The following is a 22,231-nucleotide window of genomic DNA, read 5'->3' on the forward strand; positions in this document are numbered from 1 at the left end:
TGCAACGCTGCTTCTCTTCACCTTAGAACGCCGTCTGCTGCGTTTGTAACCAGCCCAAAACGTCGAGATGGTCTTCAAGAGTCCCCCCTTTGGGCCAGTTATGATACACATTGCAGTGGTCAGTCCTGGAATTTAAGAAACTGTATAATAGTTCTCCTTGGAAGGGCTTAGTTGAAAAGTAAGTTGTACGAGGCAAGCCGAAGACTTCCAGAAGTATGAGAAGAAGAAAAAGGAAAGCGGGATTATTTTTTTACCCTGCTTTTTACTGCGTGAAGGAGTCTCCAAGCAGCTTACAATCTTAATAATTTGCAACAGGGAATAGAATGTAGAACTTTTGGGGGAGATGACACCATGACTAGCCCACGATTTTTGTTTGAATAAACCTTTCGCAAAAAAAGCTTCCTGGCCCAATTGCTTCAAGACGACTCCTGTTTAGAAGCTTAATATTCAAATAGATTTCCACCCGAAGACTCAAACGCTCAAACCTTGAAGTATTTTTAAATAACTTTTCTGTGTCGCATCGTATCTAGGACTGGGTGGTGCATCTCTGGGAAAATATTGTGCGCGATCCTTTGATCACCTCATTTATTTTGTGCATTCTAAAGTTTTCGTATCTGACATGCAGGATGAGAAAAGTGAAGTAGCTTTACCTCTTTTTCAGACGAGGATGACCCAATAAAGTTATCCTGTTTTTTGGATCTTTAATAGTTTTTGGCGCATGGCAAAACAGGCTAGGGGAGAGAATCCTTTTCAAAGATGCAAAATGATGCGGAATAGAGATGTCAGCTCTCGGTAGGGAAATACCGAGTGGGGTTTGGGGAGGGGAGGGGACTTCAGCGAGGTGCAATGCCCCAGATTCTACCTTCTGAAATGGCTGTTTTCTTCAAGCGAGTTGATTTCTGCTGCCCTGGAGATGAGTTGAAATGCCAGGGCATCTCCAGCTACCACCTGGAGGCTGGCAACCCTATTGTGAAAAAATAGATTTAGAATCAAATCCTGACAAAGTAATATTTGGGGGCTGTTGGGAAACAAAATGAAACAAACTGAAGTTTTTAGGGCGTTTTTTTTTTTAATAAGTTCTTAACAATGTGACTTTCTCAAGCCTTAATCTGGAACAGGGTAGTCAGATTAACAGAACGGAGCAGATTTTTTTTTATTCATCTCTCTCACTGCCTTTAAGAAATGAGAAAGAAGAGGAAGGGACGTTTGAGATTAGGCGTATAAAAGCCGTCCAGGCCGCCGTTAATATTAGAGCTTCTCCGTAAGTTTTCCATATAATAATGGAAAGAAAATATACTCCCTGACCTCTGGTTTGCAGCTCACAACTGGTAGGGAGGGGAGGGAACAAGTAAACGTGTGAGGTCTAGAACGATGCAGCAAAAAGAAAAAAAATCCAGTTGTTTTGCTCCTTCCAGGAATGCATTTAGGACAGCTGTCTAGAGAAAGCAGATGGGGACATGGATTAAGAAACAGACTGGGTAGATGAGTGGAAGCAAGAGATGGGAAACTTTTAACGAGAACAGAAGGGAAGGAGAATGAAGAGATTCCGTACAGAGAGGAGTGAGGTGATAGTGACAAATGAAAGCAAAGTAGCAAAAGGTAACTCTTAAATAGGTGTAACAAAGGTGAGCGCCAACAGAAGTGAGCAATCCAGTGGATACAGAGGAGGAAAGAAGAATCAGGAAAAAAAGAACAGCTCAGTTTAAAGTGTCAGTAATAGAAGGAAAAAGGATGGTTACATAATAGACCAGAGACTGATAGTGAAAAGGAAGATTGGAGCAGGGGGGGGGGGGGCTAGAAGTTCGCCTTGTTAAAACTGGATTTTACATGATTACAGTTCTATTTTTCTTTTTCAGGAGGCATGCCGTGGCTGATCTGTGTTGACAAATGAAGAAAAAGGATCTGTCCGGGATCAATCAGGCATACTCTGACTTTTCGAGCGGATTTGGTGCCCGCTGCATCAGGAGGCCCCGTAAAATGACCTGTTGGCACAGGGACGCCTGCCGCTCCTGCTTCAGACTTTAACGGTAACCTTTCTTGAATTCTTGCATTCTCTGCTTCGTTTTCCCACTCCGGTCTCCTAAAATAACCCATGTGGATTGGACAGGATTTCTCCTTTATGCTAGTTAGGTTTTAAATATATAAATCTCTGAGCTGCTAAGTCAGTGTTTAAGCAACTTGTTCTTAGAGACGTTCGGTATTAAAGTTTGCGATCGACTCTGTGGCTTTCTGGGGGAATTAAAACGGAATGGAAAAGGAAGGTGCCAATGTGCATTTTTGATTAAATGCCGCTTTAGCGATTAGGTTGCATTTACAGAGCTTGCTGCTTGAGTTTAGCGCCTTCAGGTAATGGTTCAGCTTTTTTAAATTATTAAAATTTAAAGTCTTAAATTACTTGAGGAAAGCAAGATTTCTCCGTGTTTCTCGGAATCAAGGCCAAACTACATATTAGTGTTGTTGTTTTTTTGGGTGGGTTGGGGTTCTGCTTACGTGACTGTGGGGAAAGCTCAGGGTCAGTCCTCAGCCTCCTGTGCCCTGTTGTTGGCCCTCCAGACAAACTGGTTGGCCACTGTATGAGACAGGATCCTGGGCCAGATGGATCCCTGGTCTGACCCAGCGGGGCTCTTTTTATGTTCTTATCAAAACCTCCGCTACTCTGCCCTGTTGTTGACTATCCAGAGGAACTGGTTGGCCCTTGGGTGAGGCAGGAGGCTGGACTGGATGGACCCCTGGTCTGACCCAGCAGGGCTCTTCTTCCATTCTTACGATCAAGAAGACAACTGAATTCCGTTGTCCTGTCCATTGGGAATGACGCTGTGCAGATTTTTGCTTTGTTTAGGTGGATTTAATAACTCTCAGGTGTAAACTCTGACGTAGATTAACCGCTGGTTAGTCCAGGCCGCAGGAGACTATATCTGTCTATTCCTGAAGCCTAATGTGACCAAGATTGCGCTGCATTTGTAAGATGGTTAGAACCCTCCACTGCCCTGGTGAAAAGCTTTCAGGAGCGGGAAGCTGCTTGGAATAAGCAATGGCGATGACTCGTACATCTGTTCAGACTGAATGTTCACATTATCCTAAACAGCCATCATGACAGAACGAAGCAAAGACAGCAAAAACAGCTGCTTAAGGAGCTTTCCTTGGCGTCATGAGATTCATCAGTCAAAGTTTGATCAAAGGAAATCGCTGAATGCCGAGATTTAGGAGTTCCTCCCTGTTTTGGGGAGGGTCAAGGAGTACGGCTTGGTCAGGGCTTTCTCAGCAGAAGATGCTTTAGCTGTGACCTGGACAGGAAATGCAGAAGGCGACCATTCAGGCAAAGAGGGGGGTTTTCTCTTGAGAACAACCGGAGGATATTGTATGGGAAGGCATTCTTGGCTTTAGATTCATCCTTCACTGGGTGGGTTCTTGCTGCTGGAGAACACATTTTTTCCACTTGACTCACTGGGCGAAATCTAAAAGAGTGGTACAACTTCTAAATTTGAGCCCGGGCAGAGTACTGCACAGCGATCAGGAAGGAAGTCCATTCCTTTTAAGAGGAAGGGAGTTGATACCTTTTTGGTGGTGCTACAGAATGATAACTTGTGTTTACATAGCACTTTTGGAGTGTTTACCTCTCTTTTTTTAACACTTATTAGCTCGGGTCTCCTGAGACGCTACTGCCAGATAGCTCTGTATTCCCCCTGTCGCAGATGGGGACCAGGGGCTGATACTGGGAATGGCCTGCCTATAATTCTAGGGCTAAAAGAATTCTGGAACGAATTAACAGCCCTGCAGATTCACCGGCGCCAACTTCAGCATTGTTTTCTCCTGAAGGACACGGGTGGCCACCATCAAAGTGTGGAGTTGTTGTTCTCGACACCCATTGTGCAGGAGCTGACCCACCGGGCCTCTCGGTCGGGCTGACTACTCTTCCTGTAGGCACCAGGCTGTCCTCCTCAGCGAGGGCTGTGTTGTGGACCCCCTACCCCTTCGCATATAAGAACATTATAGGTGTTTTGGAAGGTTTCACCTCAAATCCATGAAAGGAAATATGCTGCTTTTGTCGCCGAAAGCCGTCTGTTCTACGTATTTGAACCCGACAGCTTCCCGCCATGAAACTCATTTCATGTATCACACCAAAGCAGTTTGCCCTGATTACACCTTTGTACCCTCCCTGTGGTTCGAGCTTCCTTTTGTGCCACAGCCAGACTCTCATTGGGAGGCTCTTGCTTGCTTTCCCCTCTCTGTGCTCCGTTTATCACTTAAGCAATTAATGGCACTCAGTTTAGCGCAAGCTTATCTCTGTGGCACAGCAGCCTTTGGCAGTGTTGGGGGACACGCATGGAGGAATCGCCATAACTCTGGGTTAAGCATGAGATTTGGCAAGGTCTAAATTGAGGCCCCGAAAGCAGGAATGAACCACTGGGCCTCTACTGTACCTTGCTGGAGTTGTGTCACCTTTTCGTTGTTACATTTTCATCAGTCTGCGACTTCAAGTAGTTTCAAGGCCACAACACCGGCGGTGGAGAAGAGGAGAATGTTGTAACCCGCTGTGGGCTCCCATTGCGGGGAAAAGCGGGGTATAAATACATCGTGTACGTTTGGCTTTTCAAGTTGAAGCGTGATCGCTCTTTTTCACTCAACGTATAATATTGTTTCTGATCTCAATGAAGTCTGTACTCTAGACCAGGGGTAGTCAACCTGTGGTCCTCCAGATGTCCATGGACTACAATTCCCATGAGCCCTCTTGTAGGCCCTCTTGTTAAACACAAGTCCTATAACTCATGACCAGACGCACCCACCGTGTTGTGTCTCTTTCTTGCTGCTCGGAACAGAGCTGGCCCTACATCCAAAGAACGTAAGATGGTCCAAAGAGCCCTGCTGGATCAGACCACTGGTCCACCTAGCTCAACATCCTGCCTTACCTGATCAACCGGTTCCCTCGGAGGTCCAAAAAGAAGGCCCAGAGGCTGAGGCCTTCCCCTGATGTTGCCTCCTGGCCCTGAGATGCAGAATTGTAGTCCATGGACATCTGGAGGGCCACAGGTTGACTACCCCTGCTCCAAACCATGAGAGAAACCTTCCCCAATGGAATCCCTTTCCAGGTTCATCTAAATGCAGGGAACAGCTGGGAATTGGATGATCTGGAAGCTCTCACTTTTGTATCCCAGCATAATTTCATCAGAGAACCCGGGCTCTTTGTTCCTTTCTATGATCCGCCCCTCCCAATTCAGTCATCCTTGTTTTTGTTTTAAGAAGGTACTTTGTAGCATGCTGGGAAGGAAGTTGTTGTTAGTTCTCCCAACAAACGTTTTCTTTAGCGCTTTCAAAGCCCCATTGAGGATGACTTTAAATGTCAACAGTAATTATTCGGTGTATTGTTTTTTTTCCCCCCGCGAGGAAAATGCAGACTTGCAAGCTGGGTTGCTGCAACAGTAGATGTTTTGATGAGCGGTTGGTATCAAGCTGCTGAGGACAGACTTACCCAGATGCAAGGAAACACATTTTTTTGATCCACCCCGCGGCACGCTGTCCCTCTCTCTTTGGGGGTTTAACATCATCTAGAGAGCAGAAATCAGAACACAGAGGAACCGGAGAAATAGGACATGGACAACGAAACGGAGAAACTCGTCCACTCCTCGAGTGTGGAAAGGGAAAACGAGGAACCGCTGGCGGATCGGGGGCGGCGGAACCATCCAAATAATGGCCTGATGAGATGTTATTTTTTGCACTTGCATGCAACCACATTCAAGCCACACAGCAGCTGTGGGGAACTGCTTCTGTAGAAGAAGAGAGTCCAGTGGACTTGGAACAGCCCTGCTGGTTAAGGAGGGGACCCCCCCCCCAACCTGTTTTCTCACACGAAGGCAGATCTTCCTGGCAGAGCAGGAAAACGGGCCGAATAACTCCCCCACCAAGAAAACCAGCAAGGGAGGCAGGAGTGTTTCTTCCCCTCACGGTGCAGTTCTGAGACCATTTGAGCTCTCCTCTTATTTTCTTTTTTCCTTTTTTTGGTTACGATCCCTCGCAACTGCATGAGAAGACCCGCTCTTCAGTTGTTCAGAGGGTGAATGACCATGGGATACTTACCGTAGAGAGTCCTTCTCCTCTGGAGTAAGGAGGACATCCTTTTTTAAATTTTTTTAGAAGTCTCCCAATTGCATTAAAGTCATGCCTCGTCTGCTTCACCCCAGCAGTTAGATTCAGGTGGGTAGCTGTGTTGGCCTGAGTTTGAGTCCCGCCCCAACTTTTAAGACCTACAAATTTTTATTCGAGACCTACAGCCTTTATTCGTATGCATGCACGCTTCATCCGATACTGGCAGTATTCCAAATGCATGAAAGGGCTGAACCATAAATGCCTTAGAGCTTGATCCAAGCATGGCCAGGACACCACATGGAAGAGGGACCTGTCCCTGCTAGCCCTCTCCTTTGTGCGAGGTTGTCTCTGTCCCATAAGGAAGGGAATTACTTGGTTCAGACCTTCACAGCCCAGCTCGTCTGCACTTGAGGACAAAGCGCACTTAGTGTTGACATAGGGTGACCGTCAACGCAGCACTTTAAAGCTTCTTAAATTCTCGTGCCTCAAGTTAATACAGCGACCATGACCAGCGTGAGACTGCAGCGTGCGGCAAAACTACATAATTTGGACTTAATTGACTGTACCCCCGTAAGCGTCTTAAATTTATCACCACGGTTAATGCAAGTGTTTCCTTTGCTCTCTCTTCTGGAAAGAGATTTTAATTCTCGCTAGCCGGGCCGGCATAAGGGCCATTTGACCGTGTTTGTGTTTTCTGCGCAGTGTAATGGTTTTTGTGATCTTTCACTCATAAAATGGCCGGGGAGTCGCTGGATGCCGTCCTCAGCTTTTCACTTGATAGCTGAGCGCCAGTGCCACAGCAGACTGCCCCCAGACCCTGCGTCACCTCCCAGCGTCCTCCTTTTCCTTATTTTTTTAACATCTGGCCTGAAGAAGACTCCTGGAGGACTTCTAAGATCGCTCACAGTGTGTGCGCCATTGGGTTGGCCCAGGCTAACCTGGTCTTGTCAGACCTTAGAAGCTAAGCAGGGGCAGCTCTGGCTAGTACAAGGATGGCTGACCTCCGAGGAATCTCAAGGTCATGACGTGGAGACGGGCCATGGCAAACCACCTCTGAACGTCTCTTGCCTTGAAGACCCTACGGGATTGACATACATCGGCTGTGACTCCACCATAGTTTCCACCACCAATAAGGGGTGTGAATTGGGTTCCTCAGCTTGCAAGACCTGAAGCAAAGCTATTAACAATAGGGTATTTGGGAAGCCATTCACCATAAGCTGGAAGCAACTGGATGACACTTCACACCCACGGGTTGTGTACAGAGTGACCGTCCTCCAGTGTCTCCCCATCCCACACCTCAGGGCCCATGGTAGTTTCCACTTGCCCTTTTGTGGTCCTAATCCAGCAAGTCTCCCTTCTTCGGATGCTCTCCGTTGACTTGTAAGCCTCTTGACTTTCTCTTGTAAGTCGTTGGGACGAAGAAAACCTTCTAGCTGCCCTCCAAACAGTAGAACCCGACATGAATTGTAACCGTTACTTCCCGGATCGGGTGGCATGACCTTGTGCGGCCTTTTTTGTCATCCCTGTCTTAGGGCGCCATTGGCTGTCTCGCTGCTCGGAAACAGAGATGGGTCCAAGGAGCGTATGGAATTTCTCGCTTAGATCCTCTCTTTAAGGCCTTTTAACTGTCGGAAGATCCAAGAATAGATGTCCCCGGGGTTTTGATTGTCTATTTAAACAAAAGGTGGACCCAAGAATCGCCAAGGGTGCACCTGGCCATCCAGACAAGCTTCTTTTAATCACAATATCGTTCTGCTTCCTATTATCTTTGCTCTTCTCCGGGTTTTGCTCTCTTAACGAAGGCATCGTTCGTTCCGTCCCCTGCACCTCGACAGAAATGTAATTCTAGTTCAAAGAAACAAAGCAAAACCCAACCAACGGCTTCCGTCTCCGCTTCTGTCTCCAGTGAGGCTAATTATGGCAACTGCTGATAGATATTGTGGGCTGACAAAGGCACAATCCCCCATTACCAACCTTGCAAGGAGCAACAACCCCCCCCCCCGAAAAAAAAATGTGTAAGAAGGAAGCAGTAAAAACTGCGTTAAGAATTTTAGAAATTGTATATGCAGTTGCTATAGAAACCAACCAGCCTCTGCTGAAGCCTTGACAGCATTGTAAATCAGGAAGTGTGTGTTGACTCTCTTTGTCTAATTATGAAGTGCTGCCAGGGTTGTATGCAATGGGCTAGGAGCATCCAAAAGCGCCCTTATGTTTCTTCCCTTCCAGCGTACATTGGCTTTCCAGGACCCAGTGTACTCACTGGCAGTCTTCAAGCAAAAGTACGAGGCAAGCTGAATTATTTGGTTTTAGGTAAGGCTTACGGCCCTTCTCCTTGCTTTATTCCTTCCTGGACTGCCCAGAGTCAGATTCCCATCAACCGAATTAGATCCAGAAGCTTCAGATTCCCATCAACCGAATTTGATCCAGAAGCTTCCCGTCTCCGCGAGCCCTATAAATGTGTGGAAGCCCCAGAAGAAGAGCTGGTTTTTTGTACCCTGCCTTTCTCTACCCTACGGCGTCTCAGAGTGGTTTACAACTACCTACTCTGCCCATCCCCACATCACGCACCTTGGTGAGCTAGGTGAGGCTGGGAGTGCTCTGTGAGAACTGCTCTGCGGGAACAGTTCTAAGGAAACTGTGGCTGGCCCAAGGTCTCCCACAACTCCAGAGTTGTGGAGACATGGGTGCTCTTTTCAAAGACTCTCTGCCATCGCAACAAGGAGGAGAAGGCCATGGTGGCATCTGAACTTGGCCATCTGTCTCCAGCAACTCAATCCTCTGCCAGGTTTGGGATTGCTTCCACACATAGGGCCCCGGCCGCAAAATGGCATGGCCGTGCTGAGCCTCCTGCCCTTACAATAACCGGACTGTGATAGCATTGTGGAGCTAATTGCGCAGAGATAAACTGCAAATATTTTAAGCGTGTTGACATTTACTCTCTTTACTGGGCTCGGATTCATTTCTTCCTTGTCCAATGTCGTTTTCCCATTGATCCAGCGCTGCTGTAATTCTTCCGTCCGCGGGACTTGAGTTCTTGTCTTTTCCAATTCCTCTCGCGTATTGTACCGTTTGGCTTCCTGCCTTCGAGGGGCACGCTCTCCGGCTATCGATTTCCTGGTTCCGGAAATACACCTCAACGTTTTACAGCAGAGTGTTTTTGAGTAGGGGAGGGGGGGGCGGGAGGAATCACATTGCTGCAAGCCTACCGTTGGGTTTATTCGAAGAGAAGGATCCCAAGCGTGGAGCTTTCCGTGAAACCTTTAACAAAACAATCGGGAGAGGGGTATCCTTTTAAGCACTGCCTATTTCCCACAAAGGATGCGCTTCGGTCCAGGAAAAGGCACAGAGACAACTCCCATTCAGCTTCCAGGGGCCACTAATGGCTATTATCATCCCTCGGTGCAAATGTTAGAAAGAGATTGCGTGAGAAGTACCTTTTTTAAGCACGTCGGTTTTATCCAGTGGCCCCGCCAAGTCAGTGGTAGTATGACATGGTTTGCCTTATTCCGTGCTGTTCATATGACTCTTAAGCCATCCCTTTTTCTAAACGATCAAATCCCCCAAAGCGTCGAAGGCTTTCACGGCCGGAGTCCGCAGATGCCAGGCACGGTTCCTGGCGAAACGTGAAGGGACAAAAGCGACCAGGCTACGGCCACCCAGCCCAGAAAACCCACGACAACCAGCAACCGTGTCGCCATCCCGTCCGTTCTTTCCTGTGCCCTTCCCACCTCTGGACCTTCTTGAGACGGGTGACTAGAACCAGGCGTTGGGTGCAGCGTGTGAATTGCGTGTGTTCCCCCGCTGTTTCCACCACAGCCGTCTTCCTGGGTGGCCACAGCCAACTGAATCTCTCTCCTCGGAATATATCTAAAGTTAGGTTGGGCATGTTTGCTTAGCTAATATGCATGATTTCATGTTTGCAAAACCATAGGGAAGGACTCCTGGCGCAGAGCTCTCCGGTTTTTCCCAGGCACACAGGTGCTTTTGTGATGGCTCTCGCGGCTTTCCTGGAATGGGATGTGCGAAGAAGCCGTGAGCATCGGACAGTGGGTGGGGAAGGAGAAATGCCACCAGGGACTCCGACCGTCATCAAAAACCAAACCACCTCCTACATCCCAGATTGCTATATTAGTCCTGCTAACTGAATTGATGACGTTTCTGGAGGGGCAGCCTCCGTAGCGATAGAAAAGAGCAAGCGTCCAGTAGCCCTTCAGTTTATTTATTTATATTTATATACCACCGCTCTCAAAGGTCTCGCCGCGGTTTACAAAATCCATAAAACAGCAAAAAACCCTAAAATCACCCGTTAAGCAAATTAGAACCAGACCATAACATCAAGATGGCGGACAATAAAATACATAACCCACCCCCCTCTCCGTTCAATAAAAATGTGTTGCACGGTGTGAGCTTTTGTGAAGCTGAAGAAGAGCAGGGACTCAGGAAGCAATTTTGGTGAGCCTTGAAGGGGCCGTTGGACTCCTGCTGCTGCTGCAGACAGACTGAGACCTGTGTCCATCTCGATCTGTGTCCACATTTAGCCACATCAACCTACGAAGCAACTTGGATATCTGAAGAAGTGAGCAGTGACTCTCACCGAAGCTTCTCTTCTGCCCCAGATGTTGTTAGTCTTTAAAGCAGGGGAAGTCAACCTGTGGTCCTCCAGATGTCCATGGACTACAAATGCTGGCAAGGGCTCATGGGAATTGTAGTCCATGGACATCTGGAGGACCACAGGTTGACTTCCCCTGCTTTAAGGGGCTCCTGGCCTCTGGCTCTTTTCCGCACTCGAGAGAGGGCGAGAGATCTCCAGTTTCTCCACCGCGGAGGACTACATCACGGACGTCCTTTGATTCCACTTAGGACCGCTCTTCTCTTGAAGTCTGCCGCCTCTTCCCTGTGCCTCCTCGGGGAATAAGTTTTGCCTGAATCATTTCCCGCAGACGCAACTTGTGTATTTGTTGTCTTCCGAGGCCATTACTGTAGTCCCGCTAATAAGGGTCTTCCAGAACAATGCCCGCACTTTGTAACGGAATCCTGTAATTAATACATCAGCGTCTCAAGCCGAGTACCGTTTTTTTCCCCCCACTCTCTTTCCCTTTCTTCTCCCAAGTTATTACAGCCCTTAAACGCACGCGTGTGACCGGCATGTAAAGAATGTGGTGTGGTTGTGTTGTTTTTTTTTCCCCCCCGAAAAAGGCTACCGAAGCGAAGAGGGAAGCGAGGCCGGGATATAAAAGTAAATCATTCGGTGATTATTCATAAGGCAGAAAGCACTCTGTTCATCAAAGCCGAAAATGAAAATCGGAATTGTTATGCAAATGCTTTCACTCATGCTGCAATTGGGGGGGGGGGGAGAGAGAGAAGGAGACCCTGTTATATTAGAAATACAAACTAGTGTTTGAATGATTGGAGGCCTGGCTTTGTTAAGTAATAAGCTGTTGTCCAGCCCAGCTAGCATTTTCCCCACCGTGGCAATTGTTTCTCCTTTATGAAAACGGAGACGGAGGAGAATCTGGTCACTTTTTGACCTGGCCTTGTGATGCCAGTCGCTAAACGGGGACACACACCTGTAACTAAGAAGTGCAGCAGTGTATCCGTCCAGCTTTAGCCCTCTGAAAGCGTTAGGTTGAAACAATCCACACCCACATCCATAGAAAAGGAATCTTAACTTGAGATGGGGTAACTCAGCAGGCCCCCGTGAGCCAATACTTCCTGTACTTTCTAGTTATTATTGTTTATTGCATTCTATACCGCCCTCCCCTAAGGCTCAGGGCGGCTTACGCGGAACGAAAACAAGAGCAGCACGTCAAACTCGGTGGCTGCATGGGATGAAAGGCGACAACGATAACATAACAATAAACAGGAAAAATAAAATGTAAGCGATCTAACAGACAAATGGTTAGTCAGGTCAGTCATACCGGGTTCAAGGGAGGGGGGGTTCGGGGGCCCAGTAGATGCTGTTAGCCTCAATCGACTTCAACCAAATGCCCGGCGGAGGAGCTCCCTTTTGCAGGCCGTGTGGCACTGTTCTAGTTCCGTTAGCTGCTTGCGTACCTTGAAGAATCGGCTTTTTATGATGTCTCTGTGGCCCTTTTCAGCGTACAAATTGTTTTTACAGGAGGCGGCTCTCTGTTGGATGAGTGCTTTTTCCCCGGTGGTCATGGAGCAGCTATATTTCGGTTTCCTGTCCCAACCAGTGGCCATAGCAGGGGCCGTGTACGCAGGCCACGTGGGAATTGGCATACGGGTAGATAGAAGAGGAGGACCATCCCAGATAGGAGAGTTGCCGTTATTTGGTCACGGGTATATGATAACCGTGCTCCTCTGCTAGAACCTCCACACAAGCTCAAGGTCCATTTCCAGGAGATGAGATCTGGGTTTGTAGGGAAAGAAGCGACCCCCCCTCATTCATCTTTCCCCCAATGGTTCTTGGCGGGACTCAAGTTTGTTCCCTTCAGCCTCTCACGAGGGTAAAGAAAGGGACCACCCCCCAGGCAAGGTTGGTACCTCTTCATAGGTAGTGCCCGGATAGAGAGAAGAACATTCCCCACTCCTCCAAGGAGGAGGAGGGCACTTAACCTTACGGAGGCCCGAACATATATAGCATCGTGAAGGTGGGCAGGATGTGAGTCATTGGAGGAAATTTCCTAAGAGTGCCTTCTTCCCACGGAACAGTAGCCACTTGCATAATTATTTCTACCAACATCTTTTTTTTTTTAGTTTTGACTCGTGCCTTTAAAAAAAAAAACATATTTGAAAAGCTGTAATTACTTCTGGCTTACCCCAGAGCCATTAAACCCATTATGGGTTTGCCCTTGTCTATAAAGAGAATCCTCCCGCATCATCTGCCTCCCCGTCGCACTGTTGATCTTGCCCTTTGCCGATTGCTATTTTAGCGCTCGGGTTTAGAACGCCAGCCCAAGGGGCAGCCTCGGCAGACTGTGTGCTCGTTTTATTAACAAGTAAGAACTCTGCTTTTGGTAGTTACCGACGTGTCTAAATAGCATCCCCCAGTCCAAGTTATTGCCTGCTCTAGGTATCGGAAGTGTAGAAAATCTCCCCTAATGTTATGAATTATGGTCCCGTTGCCAGGCTAATCTCGTGAAATCTCAGAAGTTAAGGTGAGTCGGCCCTGGTTAATACTTGGATGGAATGGCCAAGGATATCAGGGTCGTTACAAAGAGGAGGGCAACAGCAAACCATCTCCGAACGTCTCTTGGCTTGAAAGCCCTACAGGAGCGATGGCCATTCTTGTGGCTCTCCAGATGTCTAAGCATCGTCCTTCATTTCAGTGGCTTGTGCTGATCTAGGTGCAGCCGTCATGACTTGCGTCCTGCCAGCGTGGAGGTCTCTGCACATGGCCAGTTTTGCAGGGCACTAGAAGAGCGTCCATTTATTCTAAAAGCTTTCATAGGAAGCAAAAGGGCAGGGTTTTTTTTCTTTAATAAAGGCCTTCAGTGTGACACAAAAGTAGGAGCGTTAAAAGGCTTCGTACGATGGGAGAGAATAAATGAGATTGGGGGGGGCAGGGTTCAAAGGTGTTCTGTTTTAATGGCACAGGCAGCCTTTATTATTTGCACATCTCTCTAGGAATTCAGTTTTCCAGACTGCAAACGGGCACGTGTTAATCGATCCATCTGTGGACACGGCGCTGAGAGAGAGTTTAGTTCCTCCTCTTCCTGCTCCAAGCTGGGGGCCCTCCTGAAAAGCAGCTGCCAGCTTGGCGTGGTAGTTAGGAGCACGGACTTCTAATCTGGCAAGTCGGTTTTGATTCTGTGCACATGCAGCCAGCTGGGTGACCTTGGGCTCCCCACAGCCCTGATAAAGCTGTGCTGACCGAGCAGGAATATCAGGGCTCTCTCAGCCTCACCCACCCCACAGGGTGTCTGTTGTGGGGAGAGGGAAGGGAAGGCGATTGGAAGCCACTTTGAGACTCCTTTGGGTAGAGAAAAACATCATATAAGAACTTCTTCCTCCTCTTCCCCTTCCCCTCCTTTCTCTCCTTCCTCCTTCCTCCTCCCCATCCGGGGAAGCTCCTCCCACCACCAGGTGAAGTGCAAAGCTCTCAGCATGTCCAGCTGGGGGGGGAGGGTAAGCAAAATCTGGCATGGAAGTGTCCGGGGACATAAAGACAGATGATGGGCTGATGATGTCGCGCTGGCACAGGATTCCGGCATGCACTTGTCTACATTGCTTGCTAAATGAACCGGGCATGTGTTTAAAGGGAGGGCTTTTTTTTTGCAGGAGAGAGCCTTGAAAACACATGTCTAATAGGTGCATTCATTTTAATGGGCTCATTCATTGAGCTGGCCTGATTAATTAGTGCATGTCACCATCTGGTCCTTACCGAGACTATTCATTTTTAGAATGCTGAAATTGCAGGGAATCGAGCACACCAATTAAGTTCCTTTTAACTGGATTATGCTGGTGTAAAGTGCTGGTGTAGGAGGTCCGCATTGTGATTCATCCAGCGCGCACGGAGAAGGGGGACCTGCCAGCCTGGAATTTTAGAACAAAGAATCAGCGCCTGAAATGCTTGTAGGGAGAAGACAACTGCCAGAGTCGGGAACTGAAGGAACTTCTTGTAAACAGGTGGGGATTTGACGATCCTGATGCTCACACTGGGTAGAGCACAGATGTTCTCTTTCCTAGCCTTCCCCTTGATGCTTCTGCTGTCTTCAGGAAGAAGAAGCCTTTTCCTTTTCCTTACTATGCTGCACAGTGTTTGTAATCCCAGTTCCTTGGCTTCCTCGCCTGTTGTTGTTGTGAGGTGCGAAGTCGTGTCCGACCCATCGCGACCCCATGGACAAAGATCCTCCAGGCCTTCCTGTCCTCTACCATTCCGCGGAGTCCATTTAAACTCGCACGTACTGCTTCAGTGACTCCATCCAGCCTCCTCATTCTCTGTCGTCCCCTTCTTCTTTTGCCCTCGATCGCTCCCAGCATCAGGCTCTTCTCCAGGGAGTCCTTCCTTCTCATGAGGTGGCCAAAGGATTTGAGTTTCATCTTCAGGATCTGGCCTTCTAAGGAGCAGTCAGGGCTGATCTCCTCTAGGACTGCTCCTTCTGCGGTATTATCTCAAATATTCCAGGAATCTCAGTTTCCTAACCCTAACTTGTAAAACAGCATGTAGGAATTCAGAGTCACCAAGCGAGTATCTCTTTGTAGCGTTTTTATACACCGTCGTGTTCAGCAACATCCTTATAAAAACTGCTTTTAACATGCCTTGCCGAAGCAGCTTTGATTTTGCGTTGGGAGGAAGGGAACTGCGACCCCCGAGGAGCAGAAGCCCTCCATTCGAGTCCTGTAGCGCCTCGAGAGAGAGCAGCAAGATTGCAGGGGGGCAAGCTCTGAAGCTCCCCGGGCCAGATGGGAAAGGCTCAAACAGCCGAGCCGGCTTCCGGGCCCATCACCTACTGGTATGCAATGCTGGAGCTCCGCCTGGTGTTTACTGGGGGGGTTGCCTCTCTTTTTACGGGGAACGGCAATTGCACAGATGGGCAGAGACGTGCAAACGGCCCATTCCGCCGCCAGCCTCCTCCGTCGGCCACCGTGTGGCCGAAGAACAACTGCATGTGGCACGCCGGGTCGGGAAAAAGCTGTCGCTGCCTTTAGAGGGAAGAGATTTGGTAATGCACTGGCCAGCCTACCGTGAATATGTGCACATTCCGATCATGGCTACACGCAGCAAGGCAACCGCTAAATCAACATCAGGACAGCGTCTGTGACTAAGTGGGCTTCTCTGTCCAGGCTGTTTCTCCGCTCCGATGTGGATCCAAACTTAATTTGGTGCCAATGCTCGCAATTTAACAGCCACCTATGCAGCACGATGTCAAAGCATAGAGAATCAGGGCTCCTTTGCTCGGCTACCACTGTGTCGATCCCCGCCTCATTTGGAAGAGGGGTTCGCCGTGTTTTGGACCCCGCTAATTAGAGATGATGAAAATAGCGCCGCAAGACGAGACCGTCTTCCCGATCGAGTTCATTGAAAGCATCAGTCTAATAACAGTTTGTTCCTGGTGGGGAAATGACGGAAACATTTTGAAAGCTCCTTGACAGACAGCTGCTGGTGATGTTGAATGACTGGAGCGTGATTTCCAGTCGCATTTGCATTCTGGTCCTGAACGAAGAAGAGCGGGCGGTGGGGGTGGGGGGGGGGTTGCCGTACCTTGCTTTTCACTTCCGGAAGGAGTGTCAGAGCGGATGACAATCGCCTTCCCTTTCCTCTCCCCACAACAGGCACCCTGTGAGGTGGGTGGGGCTGAGAGAGCTCCCGCAGGACTGGCCCAAGGTCACCCAGTTGGCTGCGTGTGGAGAATCAAACTAGGTCCTCCAGATCAGAGGCCGATGCCCTGAACCACCACACCAAGCTGGAGAAATGCAATTCCTTCACAAGCGCATCCTCTTACTAAGTTTATGCCATCCATGATTATGGGCAATTTGTAATAATAATTGCCATTTTCTTCCTTTTTATGTAGCATTTTGGATCATTCCCTCTTAAAGCTAAGCCCTAGGCAGTCTTTGGAAGGGAGGTGGCCAAGGAACAGGGAGGGTCGTGACGCTGAGGCAGGTAACGGCAAACCACCTCTGAACCAAGTCAAGTCAAAAAAGGGCTGGGAGGACCTTGATGCTCCTGGCACAATCCATTTATTACAGTCCTGGATCAGCAGAATGAAATATAAACAGAGTGGTTATAGGAACAAATTTTGGAGTAGGAAGTCATTGCTTTGTTGGTTTTTATTCTTACCTGTTTCACTTACTCTCTTTTTTCTTTCTGTCTTTTTAGGTCTGCCGGAATTTGATGATGTAGCCAGGATAAACCGACAGGGTGGAATGAAATGAAGAACCGCCTTGCCATGCACTGAACCCATCTGAGCATCAGGCGCAAAGCCCTGGGGAAGATGTCTGCTTGCAATGCCTTCACTGAGCACGTCTGGAAACCCGGGGAATGTAAAAACTGCTTCAAGCCGAAAAGCTTGCACCAGTTCCCTCCGGCCACCGAGAAACCCCCCGCCCCAAACACAAATCTGAAAGCCAATGCCAACAGCCAGCGGCCTAAGAACACGGGAAGTTTCCGTCCCCCTGTGGCCAAAAAACCAACCATCGCCGTGAAACCGACCATGATGATGCTAGACGGGCAGGGCTTATGCGGCGAGGGCGGCTCTCCTGATCTCGGCGAGAACAAGCCGGCGGTCGTGGGCTGGAACCAAAACAGGGCAGTCCTGAACAAAACACCCCTGAATAATAACAACGAAGAAGAAATGGACATTTACAGCCAGGTTCATAGACCTTACCGGAACATTGACCGTGGAGGGAAAGCTCCGGCCAATAGTAACGGGCTGACGGAGGTATTGAAGGAGATTGCAGGCTTGGATACCACCTCGCACCTAACGGGAAGTGAGCTGACTTCGAGGGAAGCGTTCCTGGGAAGAATAAGCCATTGCTATAAGAAATCGCTCGAGAGAATGATCCCGCCAAGTTGCATGATGGGCGGAATGAAGGATTCCCATAACAAGCACGTTGTTCTGAGCGGAAGCGCGGACGTGATAAGTAACGAGGGTGGCCGTTTTTGTTACCCGGAGTTCTCCAGCGGGGACGAGAGCGAGGACGACTTGTTCTTTGGCCACGGGCAAGAAGACCACGAAAGTTGGGACGAAAGCGATGAGGAGCTGCTGGCGATGGAGATCCGCATGCGGGGACAGCCGCGCTTTGCCAACTTCCGAGCAAACACGCTGTCTCCCGTCCGGTTCTGCGTCGACAAAAAATGGAATACGGTGCCTTTAAGGAACAAGTCCCTCCAGCGGTTTTGCGCTGTCGACTACGACGACAGCTACGATGAGATCTTGAACGGTTACGGAGAAGACCCCGAGATCCTTTACGGGTCAGAAAGCATGCAAAGCATGGGGTCCTCCGATTCCACATCTCCCGATTCTTCTTTGACGGAAGAGTCTCGTTCTGGAACAACCAGCAGTTCTTCTCAAAGGCTCTGCAACGGCGGATTGTCCCCCAGTACTCCGAAGGACATCAAATTAATGGAGGAAACCTTTGGGGACGAGCCGCAGGGGCACGCGGCAGCGAAAAGCCCTCAAATTGCTACCAGGGCCTTGGAGACCCACAAAGCTGTTCTTGCCCTTCGCCTCGAAGAAAAAGATGGTAAGATGGCCGTCCAGAGCGATAAGCCGGATTGCAAAAGCCCTTCGGAGAAGCCAGGTCAAGCGGCGGCTTCAAACGTGCTCCCTGTCGAGGAGCAAGCCAAACCTTACCGCGTCGTCAACATGGAGCAACCAGTGTGCAAGCCGTACACCATTGTGGATGTGTCAGCCGCCATGACGCAGGAATGTCTAGAGAATCAGACAAGAAGCATAGATGCAAAAGTCACTCAGACTTACCCGAACCCATCAGAGACCACAAGCACGAATGTTACATCCCCGTCGGGATCATCGGGCCAAGCGAACGCCAACCTTAAAAAATCCAGCGCGGTCCGATACCAGGAAGTTTGGACTTCCAGTACCAGCCTGCGTCAAAAGATACCGAAAGTGGAACTAATTGCGAATACTTCAGGATCTTCGGCGCCTCAAAGGAGGAACATCCACAAATCTGCTCCTACCTCACCCACGTCCACCAGTATTTCCACCAAAACAATCCCCGTAAAATCTCCTAACCTGTCTGAAATAAAATTCAACAGCTACAATAACGCCGGCATGCCGCCCTTCCCGATTATTATCCACGACGAACCAACGTACGCCAGAAGTTCCAAGAACGCAATCAAGGTCCCCATTGTAATCAATCCGAACGCGTACGACAACCTGGCCATCTACAAGAGCTTCCTGGGGACTAGCGGCGAGCTCTCCGTCAAAGGCAAAACGACCAGTGTGATCAGCCACACCTACGAAGAAATAGAGACCGAAAACAAAGTGTCTGAAGCGGTCGCCGGGAAATCCGAGCTTCCCCAAGCCAAAGGGATCACGAATAGCACGGAGAGAAGGCTCGGGGCAGTGGCCCAGAAGGTTCAAGAGTTCAACAGCTGCCTTGGCAAAGGTCAGAGTTCTCCGAGAAACTCCGGCCCCAGCTCCCCAACAAAGATCCCACGGAACGTTCAAGAGCCCGCAGGCAAACTCGAAGAAGCCCAGGAGATACCGGGGGGCAGCCGGGAAAATGCCGGCACGGTGCTCTCGCAGATTGTGGCTTCTATCCAGCCTCCCCTCTCCCCCCCAGAAGTGCCTCAAGCCACGCCCAAGTCTTGCAGCGTAGAAGAACTGTACTCGTTGCCCCCCGATGCGGATACGGGGAAAAGCATCCCCGTGCGGCCCAAATCTCTCTTCACCGCACAGTCCTGCCCCGACGCCGAGGTAGTCCGATCCCCCGAAACGTCACAGAAGGACACCCTGTCGAAGTCGCCGGCCGCACCGTCCTCGGCCGTTTCCCCAAGCCCCACGAGTCCCCAGAGCGAGCAGACGCCCCCGTTCCCTCCTCCGCGTTCCACGTCGTCGCCTTACCACGCTAGCAAAGCCCTGCAGAGGCATTTCAGCAACTGGACCAAGCCCATGAGCCCCACTCGGTCCACGGAGGCCGAGTCGGTGTTGCATTCGGAAGGCCGGCGCGCCGTCGACGCCAAGCCCAAGCGGTGGATCTCCTTTAAGAGCTTCTTCCGCCGCCGGAAGGCCGAGGACGACGAGGAGAGGGAGAGGGAGAAGGGGAAGCTGGTGGGTCTCGACGGAACCGTCATCCACATGCTCCCGCCGCCTCCCGTCCAGCGCCACAATTGGTTCAGCGAGTCCAAAAGCGACCCCAACGAGAAGCCCTCCATCGTGTTCATGTTCAAATGCGAGCAGGCGAAGCTGGAGGCGCGGTCCGAGCAAAACAAGGCCGAGGTCGAGTCTGCCGTCGACGAAGCCGGAACGAACGAGAGGCGGGAGACCGAGAGGTCTCCGGAGATCTCGGACGAAAACCTGAGGAGTCGTTCTTCTGTGGCTCAGCTACCCAGGGAAATCCCCAGGTAAAACATTCGGCATAATTTCTTAATTTGGCCATCTATCGTTGCTTCCGCCTTCCCTGCCACTTCCCGCCCCCTCCCCAAAAGACCAGGGGATTGAAATGCTGTTGCGAATGAGCACAAGAATATTGTTCTCCATTGAAGTGACAGCCTTTTCCACTATTGTGAACACCAGAAAGTTCTCCAGGGTATAATTGCTAGTGCTTAAAACTGCCATTTGGGAGTCAGTGTGATGGGACTACCTAAATGTATATTGACTTTCTGCCTAGCCGTTTTTCTGCTGCTTCTGTTCAACAGAGAATCCCCTCGTAGAAATGAAGCATAACCCTCCTCACGGTTACTGCACCATCCTTGTGCTGCTCAGTACCCCAGGCTGTTTAAGGTCCTTCTGCCCTGGCCTAGTGGGTCTAGGCTAGCCTGCTCTTGTCAGACCTCACATCTCTTCACTTGCAGACTCTACGGGGTCCCTGTAAGTCATCTGCCTTGAGGGCCCTTTTTCCCCCACCCCCAGCGTCCTTCCACATCTGGCTCTGAAGCACCCAATCTTCTGCTCTTTCTCTGGCCTTCAGCACACAGGAGAGCAATGTGCTTCTTAGGTTAGAATCCTGGTTTGGGGAGGTTTAGGAACCCCTTCCCAATTCAGCCTTCCTATCTCACAGTGGTTTGGAGTTTCATGCAAGGCTTTCCACAACTCGTGCACATCCCATTGAGCACGACGGCAACCCCTGTTCACGGCCCACAACCAGGTTGAGGCAAGTTGCGGTGTTGTGAGTTCCCTGCTTTCTGTAGGGGGTTGGACTAGATGACCCGGGAGGTCCCTTTGAACTGCAATTCAGTGATTTCTGGATACAGCCTGTAGGAAGGAAGAGGAAAAGGGCCACACTGTGGTCTGATAAAGAGCCAGTCTGTACAGAAAGTACATTTGCTGGCGCTGGGATCTTCTCCAAACGCTAATAGGCCATAAGCACCCAATCTAACGTCTGCTCATTAAGAAATAGGTCCCCCCAGGTTAACATTATATGGAGTAAGCATCGATGTGCTCTCAGCTTTACTGTATAAAGTAACATCCTTGTAGAAACTACGTTCTGAATGGATAGAACCAGAAACAAAGAAGCTAAGGAGAATACGTAAATTCTGTAAGGGTGTGTGCGTGTGTGTGTTTGTATGTTTGCCTCTTGACTGCTTGTTACCTGTTTGTGCTGTCTTAGAAACACATTCCACGGAGTGCTTCAGTTCTTAAGGCAGGGATTGTCAACCTGTGGTCCTCCAGATGTTCATGGACAACAATTCCCATGAGCCCCTGCCAGCAAATGCTCATGGGAATTGTAGTCCATGAACATCTGGAGGACCACAGGTTGACTACCTCTGCCTTCAGGCACGAGGAAAGAGGGGGAAGCCTATGAAATACGTTGGAAGGGCTTTGCAAAATTAATAGGGGCTAATTAGCCTAGAGATCACTGCAAGAATTTCCACGTAGACACGGCCCATCAGAATCCTGTTATACTTCCTCCCCCCCCCCCACCGCCGATAAGCCCACCAAATCCGCGAGCATTCATGGTACAAATCGTTGGGCAACCTTCCTCCAAAAGCCTCGCTAGGAAACTTTCAAAGCCCGGGGAGATAACCGTCGAGGAACGTGACGTCTGTCTGAGGAATGCGTTGTGCTCTCTGTGAAATCAAACTGATGACCTAGAGAAAGAAAACTGGATTATGAAATGTCAGAGGCTGACAGGAGACCTGAAGACATCGGGGTTTTTTTTGGGGGGGGGGGGGCGTTTTTAACTGTACAGCGGATTAAGAAGGTGCTGGGAAGCGATAACACCATGCTCGGGCAATTCGGAGTTCACGGCGGCGGCATCTCTGCAGAGACGGCCTGAGCCGCCCGCAGAATCTTTGTCGGATTAAGGGAGAGACACCTCCAGCCTTAAAACACAGGCCTCTCAAGCGTTCTCCTTGCTGTGGTGTCGGAGGTCAGGATTAGACTGCTGACAGACAGCGGGTTGATTGGCAAACGCCAACCAGCCTGTGAAACCAAGATACCCCTCCTCCTATGGCATCCTGCATCTGCAAGCTCCCTGGCTCAGAACTCTTGCCAAATTAAGAGACCTCCTTTGGGGAGGGGGGGGGGGGAGATGACCCTGAGCGGGAGAGGATGCA

At 49.7% G+C, this 22,231-nt stretch overlaps 1 protein-coding gene across 5 annotated transcripts in view; it reads left to right on the plus strand.

Annotated features, from left to right (window-relative positions):
• PEAK1 (pseudopodium enriched atypical kinase 1) overlaps positions 1-22,231 on the plus strand; it is a 68,260-nt gene that overhangs the window by 27,149 nt on the left and 18,880 nt on the right. For all 5 annotated transcript variants that reach the window (XM_077317864.1, XM_077317862.1, XM_077317866.1 and 2 more), the window contains 2 exons: positions 1,857-2,027; positions 16,868-20,077. In XM_077317864.1, coding sequence (XP_077173979.1) covers positions 16,983-20,077 — 3,095 coding nt within the window. In that variant the 5' untranslated portion in view covers positions 1,857-2,027; positions 16,868-16,982. The remainder of the gene's footprint in view (positions 1-1,856; positions 2,028-16,867; positions 20,078-22,231) is intronic.

This window comes from Paroedura picta, chromosome 18 (assembly GCF_049243985.1).
Source record: "Paroedura picta isolate Pp20150507F chromosome 18, Ppicta_v3.0, whole genome shotgun sequence".
Lineage (NCBI taxonomy): Eukaryota > Metazoa > Chordata > Lepidosauria > Squamata > Gekkonidae > Paroedura > Paroedura picta.